General features: G+C 37.2%; 1 protein-coding gene across 2 annotated transcripts in view; it reads right to left on the bottom strand.

The window, feature by feature from the left end:
• The window catches only part of rnf43 (ring finger protein 43), a 133,116-nt gene that overhangs the window by 50,659 nt on the left and 60,331 nt on the right, over window positions 1-22,126 (bottom strand). For both annotated transcript variants that reach the window (XM_084413866.1, XM_084413865.1), the window contains exon 2: window positions 1-5. This exon is cut by the window's left edge and continues 118 nt beyond it. In XM_084413866.1, the coding sequence (XP_084269992.1) occupies window positions 1-5 (5 nt within the window). The remainder of the gene's footprint in view (window positions 6-22,126) is intronic.

The following is a 22,126-nucleotide window of genomic DNA, read 5'->3' on the forward strand; positions in this document are numbered from 1 at the left end:
TGAGACTGTAGAGAAACAGAGACGGTCATATGTGACTGAGATTGACCACAACATTCATTCAATATATCCCAATGGAGATTTCAGTTCTCCTCGGATTACCTACTCTTATCTCGGCATCCTCTTAGAAATGTATTTCTGAACGTCAGTGATTCCACACACAACACTTCTCATCTAAACTAATTTATTTTGACTTTTACCGAATACTATTTTCCTCATTGCACTGCTTTAAACTGTAGATCATGGCACTAGTAATGCCAAGGTCACGGGTTCGATTCCCAGGGAATGCAAGAAAGAAAAAAAAAGTAAACATTGAACGCAATGGATAAAAGCATCTGCCAAACGCATAGACACATTTAACGTCCAATTATTTAAGTATAAGTAGCTGATGATGTGCAATCTGCTCCATGCGACTATCCCCTGATAAACTAATGGATTCAAATGAAGTCAGTCTTCTTATATCTGAATACAGCAATGAATGAATGAAGTAAGTTCAGTTTGCAGCGGCTCTTTGATGTTGAAGAGGCAACTTCCTCTTCCTAGCATGTGGGCGCGCATTTGACTAATAGTTTCCTTATCAATGAAGACCAAAAGGCACATTGATGACAGAGAGAGTATGTTGAAACATTTTTAAAGTGGCAGGCGCTCACATTATAAAACTCATCAGCATAGCTCATGAATATTAATTAGGTGATTCAGCTTATTCACTATATATGCACAATTGTAGAACTGAGATTTATTTAAAGTCCCTGTGGTGAAAATCAAGCGTTTAATATTGTTTATATGTTTTGTATGCTTTTACGTATATGCTTTAAGACAAACCATGTGTAAATTCAAAAGTCGACACCATTGCTGAGTATTTTCTCCTTAAAACTGCAGTGAACCAAAGACAGTCTCAAAAACACGCTTTGAAATCGCTGGTGTTTCTGACGTCACAAACTACCTTGTAACCAATCAGATCAACGTGTGATCGTCAACCAGTGGATCTCTGAGCTGAGTGAGTGAGTGGAGGCGGGGCTCATTTGCATATTCATAGAACCACGAATACTAAATGAGGCAAGGGTGTCGAGTTACACTCAAGATATTTTAAGGTATGAAAAAAAAAATTTCAAGGAAGAAACTTTTAAATATGTCATTTCGGTGATCAAAGATGAGTTTTCAAGGATACAATTATTGACTACAAAAGGATTTTAAGACTTTTAAGTTGAAAAAGGCGGACATTTAAATGTATATTGCTAATGCTTACATCCTTTTCTAGTATGAGAATATGAGATCTGTATTATTATCCAGGTGCAATGTTATGATGTGATAGATGTCCGAACACTGGCGTACTGTCTTACTACAAACTCAGAAAACATGAAACCAGTGTGTTGTGAAAGTATGCAAATTGGGACATAAACACGGATGCACTGGGACCCCTCCCCGAATAAACCTCCAGCAGTGGGAAGATTCCCGTGGGACCCTTCTCACCCAGCGTCCCCTTCATCCCACTCAACCGAGCGGAAATCCCAACGTGAAAGCGAGCCAGCCGGCAGGAGCGTGACATCAGCACCTGGCACATCAGCAGAGTCATGATGTCATCCGTGCAGAAGGGCTGGTGTGTGTCAATCAAAACCAGAGACGATGGAAAGAGTGAGAAAAACAGAGGAGTGGAGGAGAACGCTACAGTACACGAACACTGGAGCAGAAGAATCATGTGACCTAAAGGTCAGAGGTCAGTCGCTCAGTGGGCGTGTCTGTAAAGTGAAGAGCGGTGTGTTTGTCTTTAGTGCGCTCTATAATCACTTTCAATAGACAATCAATACAGTCATCATATACATTACACTGCCGTTCGAAAGATTGGGATCGGGAGGATTTGTAATGTTTTTAAAATAAGTCTCTTCTGCTCACCAAGGCTACATTTATTTGAAAAACAGAAATATTGTTAAATATTATATGAGAAGTTCAAATAACTTTTTTAATTTTAATATATTGTGATCAAAGCTGAATTTTCAGCATCATTACTCCAGTCTTCAGTGTCACATGATCCTTCAGAAATCATTCTAATAGGCTGATTTGATGCTCAAAAAACATTCATTATTATTATCAATGTTGAAAACAAATTTTTTTCAGGATTCTTTGATGAATAGAAAGTTCTATTGCATTTATTTGAAATAGAATATTTTGTAGCATTATAAAAATGTCTTTACTGTAACCTTTGATCAATGAATGAATGCATCCTTGATGAATAAAAGTATTGGTTTCTTTTATTTCTCCCCCCTTAAAAAAACATTCTTACTGACCCCAAACTTTTGAACGGGAGTGTTTAATGTTACAAAAGCTTTCTATTTCAGATAAATGCTGTTCTTTTGAACTTTCTATTGATCAAAGAATTCTAGATTGATTCAACATTGATAACAATGAATGTTTTTTGATCATCAAATCCTCATATTAGAATGATTTGTGAAGGATCATGTGACACTGAAGACTGGAGTAATGATGCTGAAAATTCAGCTTTGATCACAGGAATAAATTACATTTTTAAATATTTTAAAGTAGAAAACAGTTATTTTAAATTGTAATAATATTTCACAATATTACTGTTTTTTGTGTTGTTTTTTGTGTATTTTAATCAAATAAATGCAGCCTTAGTGAGCAGAAGAGACTAAATATAAAAAATTGTACCGATCCTAAACTTTAGAGCGGCAGTGTACGTCTGTAAATATGCAAACTGTGCGTCTGAGCACCTAAAGTTAACAAATCCATTTCCCATAAATATATACATAAAGAAATCGATACTTTTATTCTGCGTGGCACTTTTGAAAGCTATATAAACTAGAGGAGGATGTGTGACCTTGCAACAAAAAGAAAAAGAGGAAAACTGTTAAGTAATGTCTGGATCCAGTCGTTAGCCTCTGCAATCCCACAATCCTCCTCTCACGAATCCTCTGTAAAGGAGTTGTCATCAATCCTCCTGACCAGCGTGAGCTTCTGGAGCCGTTTAGCGTCTCGCGTAAAGCTAATCATTATCTCTGGCCAGCGAACGCCAGCTCTGTTTACCATCAAGAGACCGTCCAACACAGTCTATCATCTCCGCTAGGTATTTTTATCTCACAAAGGGGCAGAAGTCTAAAAACAACATCGGTTCTGACCCCAAAAGACACATCTTCATTTGGCTTTTTGAAAAACGGAGGCACTCACAAACAGATTATTGACAATAGTGCGAGCCGCCCGTAGCGTCTGTCTAAACCGCAAACCGGGTTGGGATGAGACGTCTCTTCTCCACGGCTTTGTAGTGGCATATAAAGACATTCCAGTGTCATCTCGACCACAGTCAGACGTCTAAAAATACTCACAGATCGAACGGCCTTGAAAACAAACTCAGGGGAGGAGAGATAATAAAGAGTTGCTGTGGTGAGAAAGTTATTTTCTCTTTTCTTCCTCTGCCAGTTACGCAGTTTGTTGTGTTGTCATGTTGTGCCAGTCGAGCTCGAGCGCACCAGACACTTTACATCATTCTGTTACTCTTTCTATCCATCCATCCATCCATCCATCCATCCATCCATATATCCATTCATTAATCCATCCATCCATCCATCCATATATCCAGCCATCCAGCCATCCATCCATATATCCATATATCCATCCATCCATCCATCCATCCATCCATATATCCATCCATCCATCCATCCATCCATCCATCCATCCATCCATCCATTCATTAATCCACCCATCCATCCATCCATCCATCCATATATCCAGCCATCCATCCATATATCCAGCCATCCATCCATATAACCATCCATCCATCCATCCATTAATCCATCCATCCATCCATAAATCCATCCATCCATCCATCCATCCATCCATATTTCATCCATCCACCCATATATCCATCCATCCATCCATATATCCATCCATCCATCCATCCATCCATCCATTCATTAATCCACCCATCCATCCATCCATCCATCCATATATCCAGCCATCCATCCATATATCCAGCCATCCATCCATATAACCATCCATCCATCCATCCATTAATCCATCCATCCATCCATAAATCCATCCATCCATCCATCCATCCATCCATCCATATTTCATCCATCCACCCATATATCCATCCATCCATCCATATATCCATCCATCCATCCGCCCATCCATATATCCATCCATCCATCCATCCATCCATCCATATATCCATCCATCCATCCTTCTATATATCTATTGTTTTATCTATCTTCTATCCTCTATCCATCTAACCATCCATCCAATCTTTTATTTTATTTACCATCCCAGCATCAAATGATATATTAATGGAAAGCTTTAAACTTCTGGAGATGTGGTGGTTTGCTTTGTGCACTTGTTTGGGTATCGATGCATACACAGATGCAGAGAATACATAGACTTCCGGTGTAGTGTTTACAATATGAACCATGAAGAACATCTGTTCAAGGGCTCAGAGAGAGATAGAGAGAGAGAGAGAGAGAGAGAGAGAGAGAGAGAGAGAGAGAGAGAGAGAGAGAGAGAGAGAGAGAGTAAGAGAGAGAGCTTTTTGCAGATGGACGTCTGCTATATGAATTAAAGTGAAAGTCAAACATCTACAGTCGTATTGTGTGAAACACAGGAAAATGATGTGCTAATCACAACGTACGAGAAGTAGTCAAATATTGGCTATACATATTTTAGGACAGCCAATGCCCTAAAGACCAGGGCAGTTTAAATCCAGACCCTCTTTAACCTGGCATGCACATAACACATGATCACATTCATACAATTCATATCCGTTGAAGGATTGTTATGCTGCATAAATTAGGTAAACTGGAAATTTCATTTATTTGAATCATTAGAATCATTGGTAACACTTTATTTTACAGTGTCCTTGTTACATATGTTACATGTACTTACCATAGTCAATTATGTATAATTACATGCAACTAACCCTCAACCAAACCCTAACCCTATAGTAAGTACATGTAGTTGCTCAATATTACTCAGTACTTAAATATATAATCACACTGTAACAATGACACCTTAAAATAAAGTGTAACCGAATCGTTTATAACATTATAAATGTCTTTACTGTAACTTTTCATCAATTGAACGCATCCTTGCTGAACAAAAGTATTGATTTCTTTTAGTTCTTACTTTCCTGATATTCTTCCTTCCTTTACTTAATATTCTGCAATATTATTGGTTTGACTGCACTGACACTGTCAGAGGACTGAACTGAGCTGGACGAGACCAGAGCTGATGTAGAGATGAATAATTGTGCATAACTGATGAACTTTACACAGTTATTGAACATGACTGAATCAACACTGAACTGATTTCAACTGAATTATGATTTACAGCAGAACTGAACTCTGTTTGCATCATTGAATCATTATTTTCCTGTGATCACTGTTGTATAAAGCGCAGAGAAATAAAGGAGACATAAACATAATGTCTGTAATTTTACTTCCCCCCCCATATATATATATATATGTACTACATATCCCACAATTCCAAGCAAACTACACTACTAAATCTAGTACACTACATTACCCATACACCCCCTGGTTAAGGTCTATAAGTAGGCCTCACTTCCTTCCTTTGTTTCTTTTGTATTGGTGAGGTGTGGGTGTTTAACCATGTCCTTTCCTTAGGATGCGTTAAGTAAGTTTGTTTTGCTAATTGTATTGTTTGAACCCAAGATTTGAATAATCCTGAACTTAAAATAAAAGAGCGCAAAGGACTGGTATTTTTCATGTGTTTTAATCAGACACGCCATCAAGTTTCTGCAACTCCAACGAACTTGTGATATAATTAACAGCTGATATCCAACATGAAATATTGTTGGTCTGTTTTTAAATCGGCTAAAAGATTATGTTTTTGAAAGAAGTCTGCTCACCAATGCTGCATTTATCTGATTTGATCATAAATACAGAAAAAAAAACTGTAATATTGTGAAATATTATTACGATTTCAAATAAGAGTTTTTATTTTATTTTATGTGAATATATTGTAAAATGTCATTTATTCCTGCGATGCAAAGCTGGATTTTCAGCATCATTACTCCAGACTTGTCCTTCAGAAATCATTCTTCTAATTCTTGAAACTTCTGAACTGTAGTGTTTAGTAGATCAAAACCAAGAGGATGATGTGAAGTGGACAATCTTGCAGAGACAACATTTTTTAGAGTAATAGCGTCTGAAGGACGTGGAAAAATAACATGGAATGACTAAACAAGCGCTTTCTATCGAATCCACACAGGGTTTGTAAACAGCGAGGATGAGGACGTCACACATCTGTCCTTGTGGTCATTGTGGAATTTGACTAGATCAACCGATTGACAGATGAATTTAGGCCAGCTTTGTGATAAAGTCTATTTATTTTGCTGCGCATACACAATTACATGGTTAGTTGCATTCTGTTTTTTGCATTTAGCAGCGTTTTCCTCTCCGTTCTGTCACTCAAAAACTGACCGGTGACCCTACAGAGAACAGGACGAAGTCTGGAAAAATGGTTGGCGAGGGTATTAGAACTACAGGACTGTCAAAACAGGAGCGGGCTCAGATTACAGCTCATTGAGAGGCACGGAAACCCACACCATAATGAGCCCACCATAATGAGAGCCAGAGTCGGGCTGTCTGCTGACTCAATGAAAGGGATTAGAAGGTATTGTGGCGGTTTCCAAGAAGAGAAGAGGAGGAGACGGCGCAAAATGCAATCCGGGTAACTTCACCTGCAGAAATGCACAGGATTCCTCTCATGAAAGAAACACGCTGAATGAGCCAGAGAATTACAGATGCAGTGGATCACGATCGGGAGAAACACGGCGATCCTTCGCATATCATAATATCTGACCCTGGACTACAAAACATGGGTCAATTTTCTTAAATTAAGATTTATACATCATCTGAAAGCTGAATAAATACGCTTTCCATTGATGTGTGGTTTGTTAGGATAGGACAATATTTGGCTGAGATACAACTATTGAAAATCTGGAATCTGAGGGTGCAAAAAAAATTGAAACATTGAGAAAATCTCCTTTAAAGTTGTTCATTTATGTTGGCAATTGTGCTGCATTCACTCACACAAATACATGTTTTATATATTTACGGTAGGAAATTTACTAAATATCCTTATTGAACATGATCTTTACTTAATATCCTAATGATTTCTGGCATAAAAGAAAAATGGATAATTTTGACCCGTACAATGTATTGTTGGCTATTGCCACAGATATACCCGTGCGACTCGTGACTGGTGACGTGATCCAGGGTCACATATACAGTAGTCAACATTTGAAGTGGATCAAAAAAGTTCATCAAAAGCCCTATTCGCACTGGATTAGTGTTATCTGGGGACCTCTGTGGGACATCTGTGGGATGTTCCATCTGTGTTATAACGTTTTGGCGTAAAGGCCTGTGGTGAATCACTGTAACACAATAGATTATTGCTTTAGTGGCTTTAACAGGATCAAAAATGACCCACAATCCTCAGCTGAGATCAGGTGTGTGTGTGTGTGACATCTTAAAACCATTGGGGTTTGAACAGAGCTGGACTCATTACACACACAGAACATGACAGATCAATCATGACACAATGGCAAATGAGTGTGTGAAAACACACTGTTAAAGTTCAATACTGTCACACACACAAATCGTCCAGCAGAGGGGGTGCACACATGCACACACACACACACACTCACACACACACACACACACACACACACACACACACACACACACACACACACACACACACACACACACACGCAATCAAAAAGTAGTCAGATTACTAACTAAAATTGTTGTCATGTAATTTGGAATCACTAACCAACTACAATTTTCTAAGTAATCTACTATATATATATAATTTAATCTAGTTTTATTATATATATATATACAACCCCAAATCAGAAAAAGTTGGGACACTGTACAAATTGTGAATAAAAACTGAATGCAATGATGTGGAAGTTTCAAATTTCAATATTTTATTCAGAATACAACATAGATGACATATCAAATGTTTAAACTGAGAAAATGTATCATTTTAAGGGAAAAATAAGTTGATTTTAAATTTCATGGCATCAACACATCTCAAAAAAGTTGGGACAAGGCCATGTTTACCACTGTGTGGCATCCCCTCTTCTTTTTATAACAGTCTGCAAACGTCTGGGGACTGAGGAGACAAGTTGCTCAAGTTTAGGAATAGGAATGTTGTCCCATTCTTGTCTAATACAGGCTTCTAGTTGCTCAACTGTCTTAGGTCTTCTTTGTCGCATCTTCCTCTTTATGATGCGCCAAATGTTTTCTATGGGTGAGAGATCTGGACTGCAGGCTGGCCATTTCAGTACCCGGATCCTTCTTCTACTCAGCCATGATATTGTAATTGATGCAGTATGTGGACTGGCATTGTCATGTTGGAAAATGCAAGGTCTTCCCTGAGAGAGACGACGTCTGGATGGGAGCATATGTTGTTCTAGAACTTGGATATACCTTTCAGCATTGATGGTGCCTTTCCAGATGTGTAAGCTGCCCATGCCACACGCACTCATGCAACCCCATACCATCAGAGATGCAGGCTTCTGAACTGAGCGCTGATAACAACTTGGGTTGTCCTTGTCCTCTTTAGTCCGGATGACATGGCGTCCCAGTTTTCCAAAAAGAACTTCAAATTTTGATTCGTCTGACCACAGAACAGTTTTCCACTTTGCCACAGTCCACTTTAATGAGCCTTGGCCCAGAGAAAACTGCTGCGCTTCTGGATCCTGTTTAGATATGGCTTCTTTTTTGACCTATAGAGTTTTAGCCGGCAGTGGCGAATGGCACGGTGGATTGTGTTCACCGACAATGTTTTCTGGAAGTATTCCTGAGCCCATGTTGTGATTTCCATTACAGTAGCATTCCTGTATGTGATGCAGTGCCGTCTAAGGGCCCGAAGATCACGGGCATCCACTATGGTTTTCCGGCCTTGACCCTTACGCACAGAGATTGTTCCAGATTCTCTGAATCTTTGGATGATATTATGCACTGTAGATGATGATAACTTCAAACTCTTTGCAATTTTTCTCTGAGAAACTCCTTTCTGATATTGCTCCACTATTTTTCGCCGCAGCATTGGGGGAATTGGTGATCCTCTGCCCATCTTGACTTCTGAGAGACACTGCCACTCTGAGAGGCTCTTTTTATACCCAATCATGTTGCCAATTGACCTAATAAGTTGCAAATCGGTCCTCCAGCTGTTCCTTATATGTACATTTAACTTTTCCGGCCTCTTATTGCTACCTGTCCCAACTTTTTTGGAATGTGTAGCTCTCATGAAATCCACAATTAGCCAATATTTGGCATGACAGTTCAAAATGTCTCACTTTCAACATTTGATATGTTATCTATTTTCTATTGTGAATAAAATATAAGTTTATGAGATTTGTAAATTATTCCATTCCTTTTTTACTCACAATTTGTACGGTGTCCCACTTTTTCTGATTTGGGATATATATATATATATATATATATATATATATATATATATATATATATATATATGTAGTATGTGTGTATATATACCCTCCATCTTGTTAACAAAAAAGGCTAAATTACACATAAATTCAATTATAATGAACATTAAACAGATTTGTCAAAACTGCATGATATTTGCAGGCGATTTTTACTGTTCGCACTGACATCCAAAAACCAAATCAGATATGAATATTTCAGAAAATAAAGATAATACAGTATAAAAATATGAGAATTAAACTACCAACTAAACGTCTGAAATGTTTTCAACTCTGTAGTTATCATAAGTGTGTGTGTGTGTGTGTGTGTGTGTGTGTGTGTGTGTGTGTGTGTGTGTGTGTGTGTGTGTGTGTGTGTGTGTGTGTGTGTGTGAGCTAAAAATAAGGCCTGTCACTACTGACGTCTTTCTCGAGTGTGTGGGAGTAACAGCAGATCTCTCTCAGGACCGAAGGCCCATAATCACACACTCGGAGCGAGAGAAGATCATAAACTCGGTCCGTACCCACACACACACACACACACACACACACACACACACACACACACACCATCCAAACGGCCACATCAAGGCCCGGATGCTTTATTGTTGTTTTATTTTGGAGTGTAAACACGACTCGCTCACACAAACAGACTCCATGGCAACCACCTGACCCCTGACAGCCAATCAATTACTGACGTTAAACAACCGGACCGTTAACAGCCTGTACTGGTAAACTGAGCCTTCTAGCCCACATGGAAAAAATACAAGTAAAAAAAAAAGATTAATAGCAGCAATCCAACTTGAGCTTCTGGTTACTATTGGTGTTACTAGCATCACTATTACTACTCATAATCATAGTTCAAATCACTGACCTCAAGTATTAAACATTGGCATGTTTTCCAGACAAATGTTGTGTGATATGATTCCTTAACTCATGATACTTGTTGAGGAGAGGGACTGTTACTTTACCAAGTCATTTTTCATTACTGTATTTACCGGAAAATAAGTCCCACACCAGGATAATCGCATTGCTGAGACAGAGAAAGCACAGATACGTTCATTAGGAAATAATTAAAAATACTGGTAAATAAAACAAAACATTTACAAACATTATTAACACTATAAATATGTATTTTAATTCCCCTCACTCCACAATAAATCCTAAAGATTTGATGGTGTTCAGAACAGAATAGAAAAGAAGCTCTCCAATAAACTACAATATCTGTACACTTTATTCAAGTTAAAACGTCCGTTTCATTGCGTTAGATGCACAATAGCAGGATCTTTCAGGACTAACTATACTTTTCTGTCGCGTTTGCATTAAAATATGAAAGAAAGCATCATTAATTCATCATTAAGTGTGAGTGTTTATACAGTCAAACCAAAAATTATTCAGACACACAGATTAAATTTGTTTTACTAGTGTGTGCAGGACACTATAGTTCATTTATGTGAGTGAGGATTGCAAAATAATGTAAACTGTGACATATTATACCCATGAAATCTTCATACAGTGACTACCAATAAAATGTATGAACATTTGGGACCAAAAAAGATTCAGACACTTTGACCTGATCATGTTTTTTCTTTAATTGCTAATGCTCTTTTTACACACAGACTGAACACAATGAAGCATTGCTTGGTGATTGGTTGAGCTAAACTGGTATTATCTAATTGTGTAGTTAAATTTACCAGCTGACAGATATTCAACATCATTCATGTGTGAGACAGTCTAACAGAAGGACGGACAAAACCAGTCAAATATCAACTGAGTTCTTGTCAGATTTTATTACCATTTTCTAAACTATAGCGAACACATTTTTTGGTTTGACTGTATACTTCTTGAGGCCTATTGTATCCCATGTAAAACATAGTTCTGATGTAAACACCCTTGTGTGTTCTTAGATGTAACGGCGGAGATATCAGCTGTTATGAGTGGACTTGTTGAGGGAGAGAGACACACAGATGGGATTCTTCCAGATGGGCATGGAGAATTGAGCGTCAGGAATGCTCTCCCAGTGTAAACACTGTTAGCCTGAGGAATGCTGTCGCCACGCTTTGAAGTCTGAAGTCTGAAGACTATCTCTGCCACAAAATCCCTTTATCCCAACAGACAACAGGGGAAGAAAAACAGCAGCGCACGATTCATTCTTCCTATACAGTAACAATCTCACACAGAGTCAGTGATACAGTCGCACCTGTCTCTATCTCACAGCGAGGGCGTCCAGTTTACACAGAAACCTTCACTCAACGAGGGTCAGGTGTTTGACTATCCTGTAACATTCCAGAACATTATTCAGGAGGACCGAAGTGTGTGTCTGAGCGACAAAAACAGCCAAGTCAAGTCACCTTCATTTATATATCGCTTTTAACAATATAGATTGTTTCAAAGCAGCTTTACAGTGATGATAGGAAATTAAAGTAACAGATTGTTTTGGCTTTACAGCAGATCTAGAATAAAGAACAGAGTGCATTAGCAAACATGATCAGTGCTGTTCAATAGTGATGATGTGATTGAGTCAACCACACAGTATCACACTCAGAACACCCTAGCAACACCCCAGCAACCAGCCAGACACCATCATAACCACACAGTAACACATAAAACAACCAGAACACCCTAGCAACACCCCAGCAACCAGCCAGACACCATCGTTACCACAGTTACACAAAAGACACTCAGAACACCCTAGCAACACCCCAGCAACCAGCCAGACACATCGTTACCAGTTACACATAAGACACTCAGAACACCCTAGCAACACCCCAGCAACCAGCCAGACACCATCGTAACCACACAGTTACACAAAAAACACTCAGAACAGCCTAGCAACACCCCAGCAACCAGCCAGACACCATCGTAACCACACAGTTACACAAAAAACACTCAGAACAGCCTAGCAACACCCCAGCAACCAGCCAGACACCATCGTAACCACACAGTTACACAAAAAACACTCAGAACAGCCTAGCAACACCCCAGCAGCCAGCCAGACACCATTGTTACCACACAGTTACACATAAGACACTCAGAACACCCTAGCAACACCCCAGCAACCAGCCAGACACCATCGTAACCACACAGTAACACATAAAACAACCAGAACACCCTAGCAACACCCCAGCAACCACCCAAAACACCATAGAAACCACATAATAACACATTGAACACTCAGAATACCCTAGCAACAACCCAGCAACCACACAGTAACACACGAAACACTCAGGAGCCCCTAGCAACACTCCAGCAAACACCCAGAACACCCCAGCAACCACATAGTACCACACTAAGCATTCTGAATGCCCTAGCAACACCCCAGCAACCACCCAGTATAGCACAGCAACCACATAGTACCACACTAAGCACTCTGAACGCCCTAGCAACACCCCAGCAACCAGCCAGTATAGCACAGCAACCACATAGTTACACATTAAGCACTTACAACACCCAAGTAACACCCCAACAACCATCCAGTAGACCACAGCAATAACCAAATGCACAACAATGCTTCAAAATCACTTAGAACACCCTAGCAACCACACATGAACACATTAGACACTATTAACACCCTAGGAACGACCCAGAACGCCTGAACACAGCTGAAAAGTAACATGTTACACATCCCAGAAACAGCAGAGCAATGTCATCACCCCAAAATCAATGATGGGCCAGGCAAGCGCCAATGACATTTTCTTTTCAAGGAAACTCGTATAAATGATTAGCTAAAATGTCAGTGTTTTAAAGCTTTTTAAAGCCAAAGTAGAAAAAAAGTCTGGCAGCAGCAGAAGTCTGTCATTTTCTAGTGTGTCAGCACACAACACTCATGTATTAGTCTCAAGACAGAAGATATAAACACATTTTAGCAATGTTTATGAGTGTATGAGTCCCCATGGCAATATATGAGAGGTTGTATTTCCCACTGAAGCTACTGCCAGTTATTTGGATTAAAAAGCTTCTTTTTTCTTCATCTTTAAAGCATGTGACACAGACTCACAGACAGCTGCAGTCGCACTGGACACACACCAGCTTCAACAGGGCTTACATTTTCACAGCCTAGTGCCACCTCCCTCGAAAACAGGAGACCCGGCGCCAGCAGACGAGGGCAGAGAAACGCACAGGAATAAGAGTCAGTGTGAGGAAAAAATAAAAGGATCGCTCCATCTTCATTTGTGTCACGGGCCGTTCTGGCCGGCGTTCCGAAACCCCATCAGAGGCGAAGGGGAAAGTCATCATGATGAAAATCCCCTCCGCACCCACAGCTCCACATCATTCCGCTTTAAAGTGTATTTTTGACATAATTACAGAAGAGGGTGAAGCGTCTTGAGTCATGCTCGAGCCCGGAACCATCGGCCTCTCCGGCTACAAACACATAAACACAGGCCTGCCTCCCTCCAACTATACCACTGGATCCAGACGCTTGATGTTTTTCAGCCCTCTTTCTCCCCCCCCCCCCTCTCCGAGTGATTGGGAAAGCGGTAATTTAACGGGGCTGCCGTCAAAATAAACAGTCTTAAATCAGGTCAGGAACGTCAAATCTGGTCATTCTGGTAAAATGAGCACCAAACTGAAGGTAAAAATGTCAAGATTGGTAAAAAAAAAAAACCTTAAGATATGCATAATGCATGGTTTAAACGGTCTTAAATCAGGTCAGAAACATCAAATCTGGTCATTCTGGTCAAATGAGCACCAAACTGAAGGTACAAATGTCATGATTGGTAAAACAAAACTTAAAAACTGCATATTGCATGGTATAAACAGTCTTAAATCAGGTCAGGAACGTCAAATCTGGTAATTCTGGTAACATGAACACCAAACCGAAGGTAAAAATGTCTTTGACTAGTAAAAAAAAAACCTTAAGAACTGCATAATGCATGGTTTAAACAGTCTTAAATCAGGTCAGAAACGTCAAATCTGGTCATTCTGGTAAAATGAGACCCAAACTGAAGGTAAAAATGTCAAGATTGGTAAAAAAAAAACTAAGATATGCATAATGCATGGTTTAAACGGTCTTAAATCAGGTCAGAAACATCAAATCTGGGAATTCTGGTAAAATGAGCACCAAACTGAAGGTAAAAATGTCTTTGACTAGTAAAAAAACCCTTAAGAACTGCATAATGCATGGTTTAAACAGTCTTAAATCAGGTCAGAAACGTCAAATCTGGGAATTCTGGTCAAATGAGCACCAAACTGAAGGTAAAAATGTCTTTGACTAGTAAAAAAAAACGTAAGAACTGCATAATGCATGGTTTAAATCGTAACAATGACTGTCTAACTCTCACAAATAGCGAAACAAATCATACCGTAAATCCACCAAAACAAACATTTAAGAATAAAAATCATGATGTGACAGGATTATCATGTGGTTGCTGCGATATTGAAAAAGGGTTGTGCATTACAGTGATTTTGCCATCTTTTCGAGAGAAAAGATACAAATAACTGTAACTGTCTCCTGTGTTTTATTGCTTTAATAATAAAAACACAAAAAGAGACTCACTACAGCTTCAAGAGTAGTGGTACAATACATTTAAAGCCATTAAAGTGTTTTTGACCTCAGTAAAACCGTATTTTATATCTTACACGATTCAAAAGTTTGGGTTTAGTAAAAATAGCATTTATACTTTTATTCATCAAGGATGCATTAAATGAATCAAAAGTGACATTAAAGACATCCCAAACGATTTCCATTCAAAATAAATGCTGTTATTTTGAACGTTTTAATAATCAAAGAATCCTGAATTGAAGTTAAAACTGAAGTTTTAAACACTGATAATAATAATCATAAATGTTTCTTGAGCATCATATCCTCATATTAGAATGATTTCTGAAGGATCATGTGACACTGAAGACTGGAGTAATGATACTGAAAATTCAGCTTTGATCACAGGATATAAATTACACTTTACTATATATTCACTTAGAAAACAGTTCTTTTAAATTGTAATAATATTTCACAATATTTCAGTTTTTACTGTATTTTTGATCAGAGAATTGCAGCCTTGGTGAGCAGAGGAGACCTCTAAACTGAATGGCCTGTGAAATATCTTTTCTTAAAACATTGTGCTGGCTTTTATTATATATATTTTCCTAATTGCTTTAATAGACATCATATATGCTTCCCAGCGAGACGTTTTAGGAGTATCATCGAGGAAATGCATTATCATAGACAAGATTCCCGGCTTTACAAATCCTTATCCTTCTTTCCTACAGACACAAGGATAGGCCAGAAAGACTTCATGATTATTATATATCTATAAAAATCTCAGACATATGAAAGAACCAGGCCATGACGCGTTCCTCCTTTACTCATTTCCTTCTGACATCTGTATTTCAACCTCTTCAAAGAGCTTCTCTAGCGTCCTTTACTGCGCAGAAATACATTCGAGCTTTATCACGGGGTCATTCTAGGTCAGCCTTCAAAACAACACAACCAAAATCAGCAATAACAACGATATTTACTGTAAAACATGAGCAACTTATGGATAAATCACTCTTAGACATATGACTCATGGACTCACTCTTAAAAATGAAAAGCCTATGTAACTTTTTGGCAGATCTTAAAGGAACAGTTGCATATCTGTCATCAGTCATCATTACTCTGCATCATGTCAGTCCAAACCCGTATGATTTCCTTTCTTCAGCGGAGCAGAAAACAATCATTCTGCTGATCGTTATTCCCGTTCTTTTCCATGCAATGAAACCAGCGGCTCAGGACATGAACATTCTGATAAACTTCTGCTTTTGTGTTTCGGTCAAAAAACAAGTCTAGCAGTGTAAAATAAAGATTAAAAAAATAAATGCCTTCATAGGTAATGAAAAGACAAATAAAATAATGATAAATAAATATGATTAAATAGACAAAATAAAGAAAAATAAAGAAATATAAGTAATAAATCAATAGACAAAAATACATAGGCTATATAGACAAAATACTAAAGAAATAAAGAATAAATATTAAATAAGACAAATACATAGAGAAGGAAGGAAAGGAAAGAAGGGTAGAAAGGAAAGGAGGAAAGAAAGGAAAGGAGGAAAGAAGGAAAGAAAGGAAAGGAAAGAAGGGAAGAAAGGAAAGAAGGGAAGAAAGGAAAGGAAAGGAAAGGAAAGGAAAGAAGGGAAGAAAGGAAAGAAGGAAAGGAAAGAAGGGAAGAAAGGAAAGAAGGGAAAGAAAGGAAAGGAAATGAAATGAGAGGAAAGAAGGGAAGAAAGGAAAGAAGGAAAGGAAAGAAGGGAAGAAAGGGAAGAAGGGAAAGAAGGGAAAGGAAAGGAAAGGAAAGGAGAGGAAAGAAGGGAAGAAAGGAAAGAAGGAAAGGAAAGAAGGGAAGAAAGGAAAGAAGGGAAGAAGGGAAAGAAAGGAAAGGAAATGAAATGAGAGGAAAGAAGGGAAGAAAGGAAAGAAGGAAAGGAAAGAAGGGAAGAAAGGGAAGAAGGGAAAGGAAAGGAAAGGAAAGGAAAGGAAAGGAAAGGAAAGGAAAGAAGGAAAGGAAAGAAGGGAAGAAAGGAAAGAAGGGAAGAAGGGAAAGAAAGGAAAGGAAATGAAATGAGAGGAAAGAAGGGAAGAAAGGAAAGAAGGAAAGGAAAGAAGGGAAGAAAGGGAAGAAGGGAAAGGAAAGGAAAGGAAAGGAAAGGAAAGGAAAGGGAAGAAGGGAAGAAGGGAAAGGAAAGGAAAGGAAAGGAAAGGAAAGGAAAGGAAAGGAAAGGAAAGGAAAGGAGAGGAAAGAAGGGAAGAAAGGAAAGAAGGAAAGGAAAGAAGGGAAGAAAGGAAAGAAGGGAAGAAGGGAAAGAAAGGAAAGGAAATGAAATGAGAGGAAAGAAGGGAAGAAAGGAAAGAAGGAAAGGAAAGAAGGGAAGAAAGGGAAGAAGGGAAAGGAAAGGAAAGGAAAGGAAAGGAAAGGAAAGGAAAGGAAAGGAAAGGAAAGGAAAGGGAAGAAGGGAAGAAGGGAAAGGAAAGGAAAGGAAAGGAAAGGAAAGGAAAGGAAAGGAAAGGAAAGGAAAGGAAAGGAAAGGAAAGGAAATGAGAGGAAAGAAGGGAAGAAAGGAAAGAAAGGAAAGAAGGGAAGGGAATTGTTATTATATATACAGTGTATATACAGTATATATAATATTACAAATACATATAATATTTGTAATGTTTCTGTGAACTATTAATTGAAATGCATGAAATGCACGATTTGACCATGAGAAGCCTAACGCTCTGTCTGTCAGACGTCAGTGTCCACCACAGATGCGGGATGTTTCGGTCTGACGAAACACTCCTGGAGTAACAGCGCTGACACACACACACTGCCAATGGCAACAACCACACGGGTTTCAGTGGGAACTGTGTGTGTAATCGTTCCTGCAGAATCAGTCTCGTGCCTCAGAGTCTTTTCTTTTTCCATTCTGCGGCTGAAAGCAGATCCGACGGATGAAAGTGAAGCAGTCGGGATCGGGAGTAACAGCTACAGGCTTCCAGTTTCATTTCCAAAACACACTGGTGGAAAACGGCCCATCCCGCGGATGAACGACACCAACGAGAGCCGCTCACACACAACCAACCAACCGCAGACGCAAACAAAATAACATCAAATACTAATACAAATTATTATAATAATAGACAAATAAATATAAATAAACAAATAAAATAATGACAAACAGAAAGACAAATAAAAATAATAATAATAGACAAATAAATATAAATAAACAAATAAAATAATTACATAAATAGAAAGACAAATAAATAAAATAAAATAAATAAACAAATAAATAATAAATATTAGCAAAAAAATTGACATAAATAAGAAAGACAAATAAATAAGAAAATGATATATAAAGAAAGAAATATAAATGAACAAATTAATAAAATAATGAAAATAAAAAGACAAATAAATAAGTAAAATAAATAAATAGCTAAACTACTAAATAAGAAAGACGAAAAATAAAGAAATAAAGAAATATAAAGAAAATAATGACATTAGTAAATAAGAAAAATAAATAAGTAAATAAAGACAAAAAATTATAATAATTAAAGAAATAAATACAAAAAAAAGAAAATAAATTTAAAAGAGACAAAGATAAATAACTAAATAAAATATAGTAATAATGATAAATAAACAAATATATAAATATATAAATAGACAAATAAAATAAATAAACACAAATAAGTAATAAATCAATAGACAAATAAATAAAGACAGACAAAATAAATGAAGGCGATATAAAAATTGGATTCTGTGGCTGAAAGCAGACGAAACGCATGAAAGTAAAGGCAGAAACCTGTCAGATCTGAGGTGTGGGTTGACTATAAAGCCTTTAACCTCTGACCTCTGACCTGTCGTCAGCGAGAGGCTGATTCTCTCTTCCTCTTCTCATGGCCTGAGGACACACACACTGGAGACTGAGAGTCTGTGTGTGTGTGTGTGTGTGTGTGTGTGTGTCTGCGGACAATAGCAGTTTACCAGGAACACACCAACCATGACAAAGACAAAGGATGATAGTGTGTACGGGTGTATTTATCAAAAACTGTGTACAGTTGTCCAGGTCATATTTTACCCCAAAATCAGACAAACGGGGAATAAATAAAGCTTTAAATAAAGACAATAAATATTTAAATAAAGGCATAATACATACATATATATATATATATATTAAATAATTTAAAGGATTTTAAAGGCATAAATAAATAAACAAATAAATAAAAGCCTAAATTGTATACACAGAGTAATATTTGTTGCGCTAAAATTTCGAAATATTTCAATAGCATTTATGTTTTATAAATAAATAAACAAAGTAAGCCTAGACAGAATGATTTTCATTACTGTATTAAATAATTTTAATAATTTTAAAGGCATGAATAAATCAATCAATCAATCAATCAATAAATAAAAGTAATATTTAATAAATAAACAAATATCAGTAATATTTGTTGTGCCAAATTTATGTTTTTTAACAACATTTAAATAAATAAATGAATAAATCTTATAAAAATAAATTTTAAAAGATTTTAAACTTGTTTTTTGCATTATGTAATAACAATTGGGCAACAAATAGAGAACTACTGTATGTGTTTAATTGTCAAGAAAATATCACTATAAAAAAAACTGGATTTTAATATATAAAATGGACAAAGTTTTTATGTCAAATATACATTTTCTTGTTTCTTTCTTTCTTTTTCTTTTCTTTTGATTTCATGGTGAAATATGGTCATTATTCTTCATGAGATTCGCCTGTATGTGTGGTTTTAGTTATGCGTTTGACCCAAAACAATTATTAATATTCTGAACACACCCGGAAGCAAACGAAAGCAGACGCATTTGGGAAAACATCCCCCGCTTTATGGATCCGGGGTGTTTTTTAGAGCGGGTCACAAAGAGACGCGTTCAAGAACAAAAATTCCAGCTCCATTTCAACATCAGAGCCTTTGTAGGCATGCCAGGACACAACTTCACATCCAACACACACACACACACACACACACACACACCTGCACCAGCGGCTAGAGAGAATGAAAGAGGGAAATCTCTCAGATCAGTAAAACTTCATAGTCGATGCAATAAATCAGTTCAGAGGTGAAACGCTGGCAGTCAGATGGTGCGGATTTGGTGAAAAAAAAGCCACGCTGCCACATGGGTGGGCTACAAAACCCTGACCGCACACACACACACACACACACACACACACGCTCTCACACGCACACTGGAATGGATTCATCATTGCACACATTATTCGGTAACACTTTACAATAAGGTTCGTTAGTTAACATTACATGAACTGCACGTATACAGCATTTATTAATCTTTGTTCATGTCAACATTTACTAATACTTTATTAAAATCTTGTTAACATTAGTTAATGCACTGTGAACTAACATGAACTAACGTTAACAAAGATGAACAAATACGGTAACAAATGTATTCCTCATGGTTAGGTCATAATATATTGACTAATGTTAACTAATGAACCCTGTTGTAAAGTGTTACCCATTATTCTAAATAAACAAATATTTCTCTTGAAATAACTTGCTCCGCCTCCAAAATGACCTCTCCACCAATCACCCGCCTCCATTCTTACAAGCCATGCCCACTTTACGCATACTTTACACAGTTTCCGCTCAACTACTACAGCTTGTACTGTACTCGACTTTTTCATTTTTATAATGTACAGCCATCATTTAAAAGTTTCCCACAGTCATGTGACACCACAGCAAACACACACAACTTAATATAAAACACATCAAACACACACTTCACCTGTGCTGGCTCACCACAACAGACAACAGAAGCACACAGAATGCACTTACTCACTGAAAACACACCGCAAACACAATAGGCTGTTTGAACTGAACCCGACGAGGGCTTTCTCAGTTCGGCCTCTCCTTTCTGGTGGGTTGGCAGACAAATATGGATATGGATATTAAAGCAAAGCTTATGACTCATAACCATACATGCCTGGTCACGGTTCATTAGGAAATCTTGCTCATGAAGTATACGTTCACTAAAGAAAAGCCAGTAATGCCTCAGATGGGAACTAACAGGGAGCAAATCTCTCATGCACTAATATTTCACAGTAGGAATGACGCAAAATATAAATCGTGCAAATACATTTTTGGACAGTTAAATATCTCTAAATTAAATATCTTGCGAGAAAATGTTTGAAACAACTGGTGAAAAAAAGTGTTGCCATGTCCTCTTATTATCAACAACTTCGTGTTTTATTTCAAAAGTATCGTTGCACGTGTAAGTGATTTGTCAAGGGTTATTATAGTTGTATGAAATTAATGTTAGCTGAAATAAAAAATGCAGATTTATTGGTAACATTTTACAATAAGTTTCAATAGTTAAGGTTAGTTAATACATAATGTATTATACATACTATACATTTGTTACAGTACTTATTAATCTTTGTTAACATTAATTAATAAAAATATAACAGTTCATTGTTAGTTCAGGTTCTAATGTTAACAAATACAAGATTTGATTTTAATCATGTATTATTAAATGTTGAAATTAACATTAAATGAGATTAATAATTGCTGTTACAGTAGTTACATTATGTTAACTAATGTAGTAAGCTTTTTTTATTTATTTATTACTAATATATATATATATACTGTATTACTACTAATAAAAAAAAAATATTATTGTTATTTTTTATTATTTCAGCCAAGGAAACATTTCTCATTTTAATTTAACTTGATGTATTAAAACAACTCAAACTAAAACTAAAATAAAAATCTAACACAAATGGCAAAAACACACACACACAAAAAATACAAAAACTTAAACTAAAATTAAAATGTAAACGGACAATGTTAAGATAAAAAATGATTCAAAACATTAATAAAAATAGCATCTCAATGGCACTAAAATAACACTGTTGAGTATTATGGGCCGCATTTACATCATACGTTATTAAAAAAATTATGGAGGCAAATAACGATCCCGACCAAACGCGATCACATGACTCTTTTCAATCGAGCAATGGAGGACGAAGCCTCATCCCACTTAAGAGACCAATATTTAGCTGACTTTTAAAGATTTTTAAACACTTTTAATAGAAGATGTAAGCGGGTCGTCAAAAATCTAAATCAAAATCGGATATAGAAAACAAATTAGAATTGGCCAGCAAGACCTGCGGTGTAAATGCGGCCTTAAGTAACTTCACTTCAGGTAATTCATTATAGATTCA

This window comes from Rutilus rutilus (assembly GCF_951802725.1).
Source record: "Rutilus rutilus genome assembly, chromosome: 7".
Lineage (NCBI taxonomy): Eukaryota > Metazoa > Chordata > Actinopteri > Cypriniformes > Leuciscidae > Rutilus > Rutilus rutilus.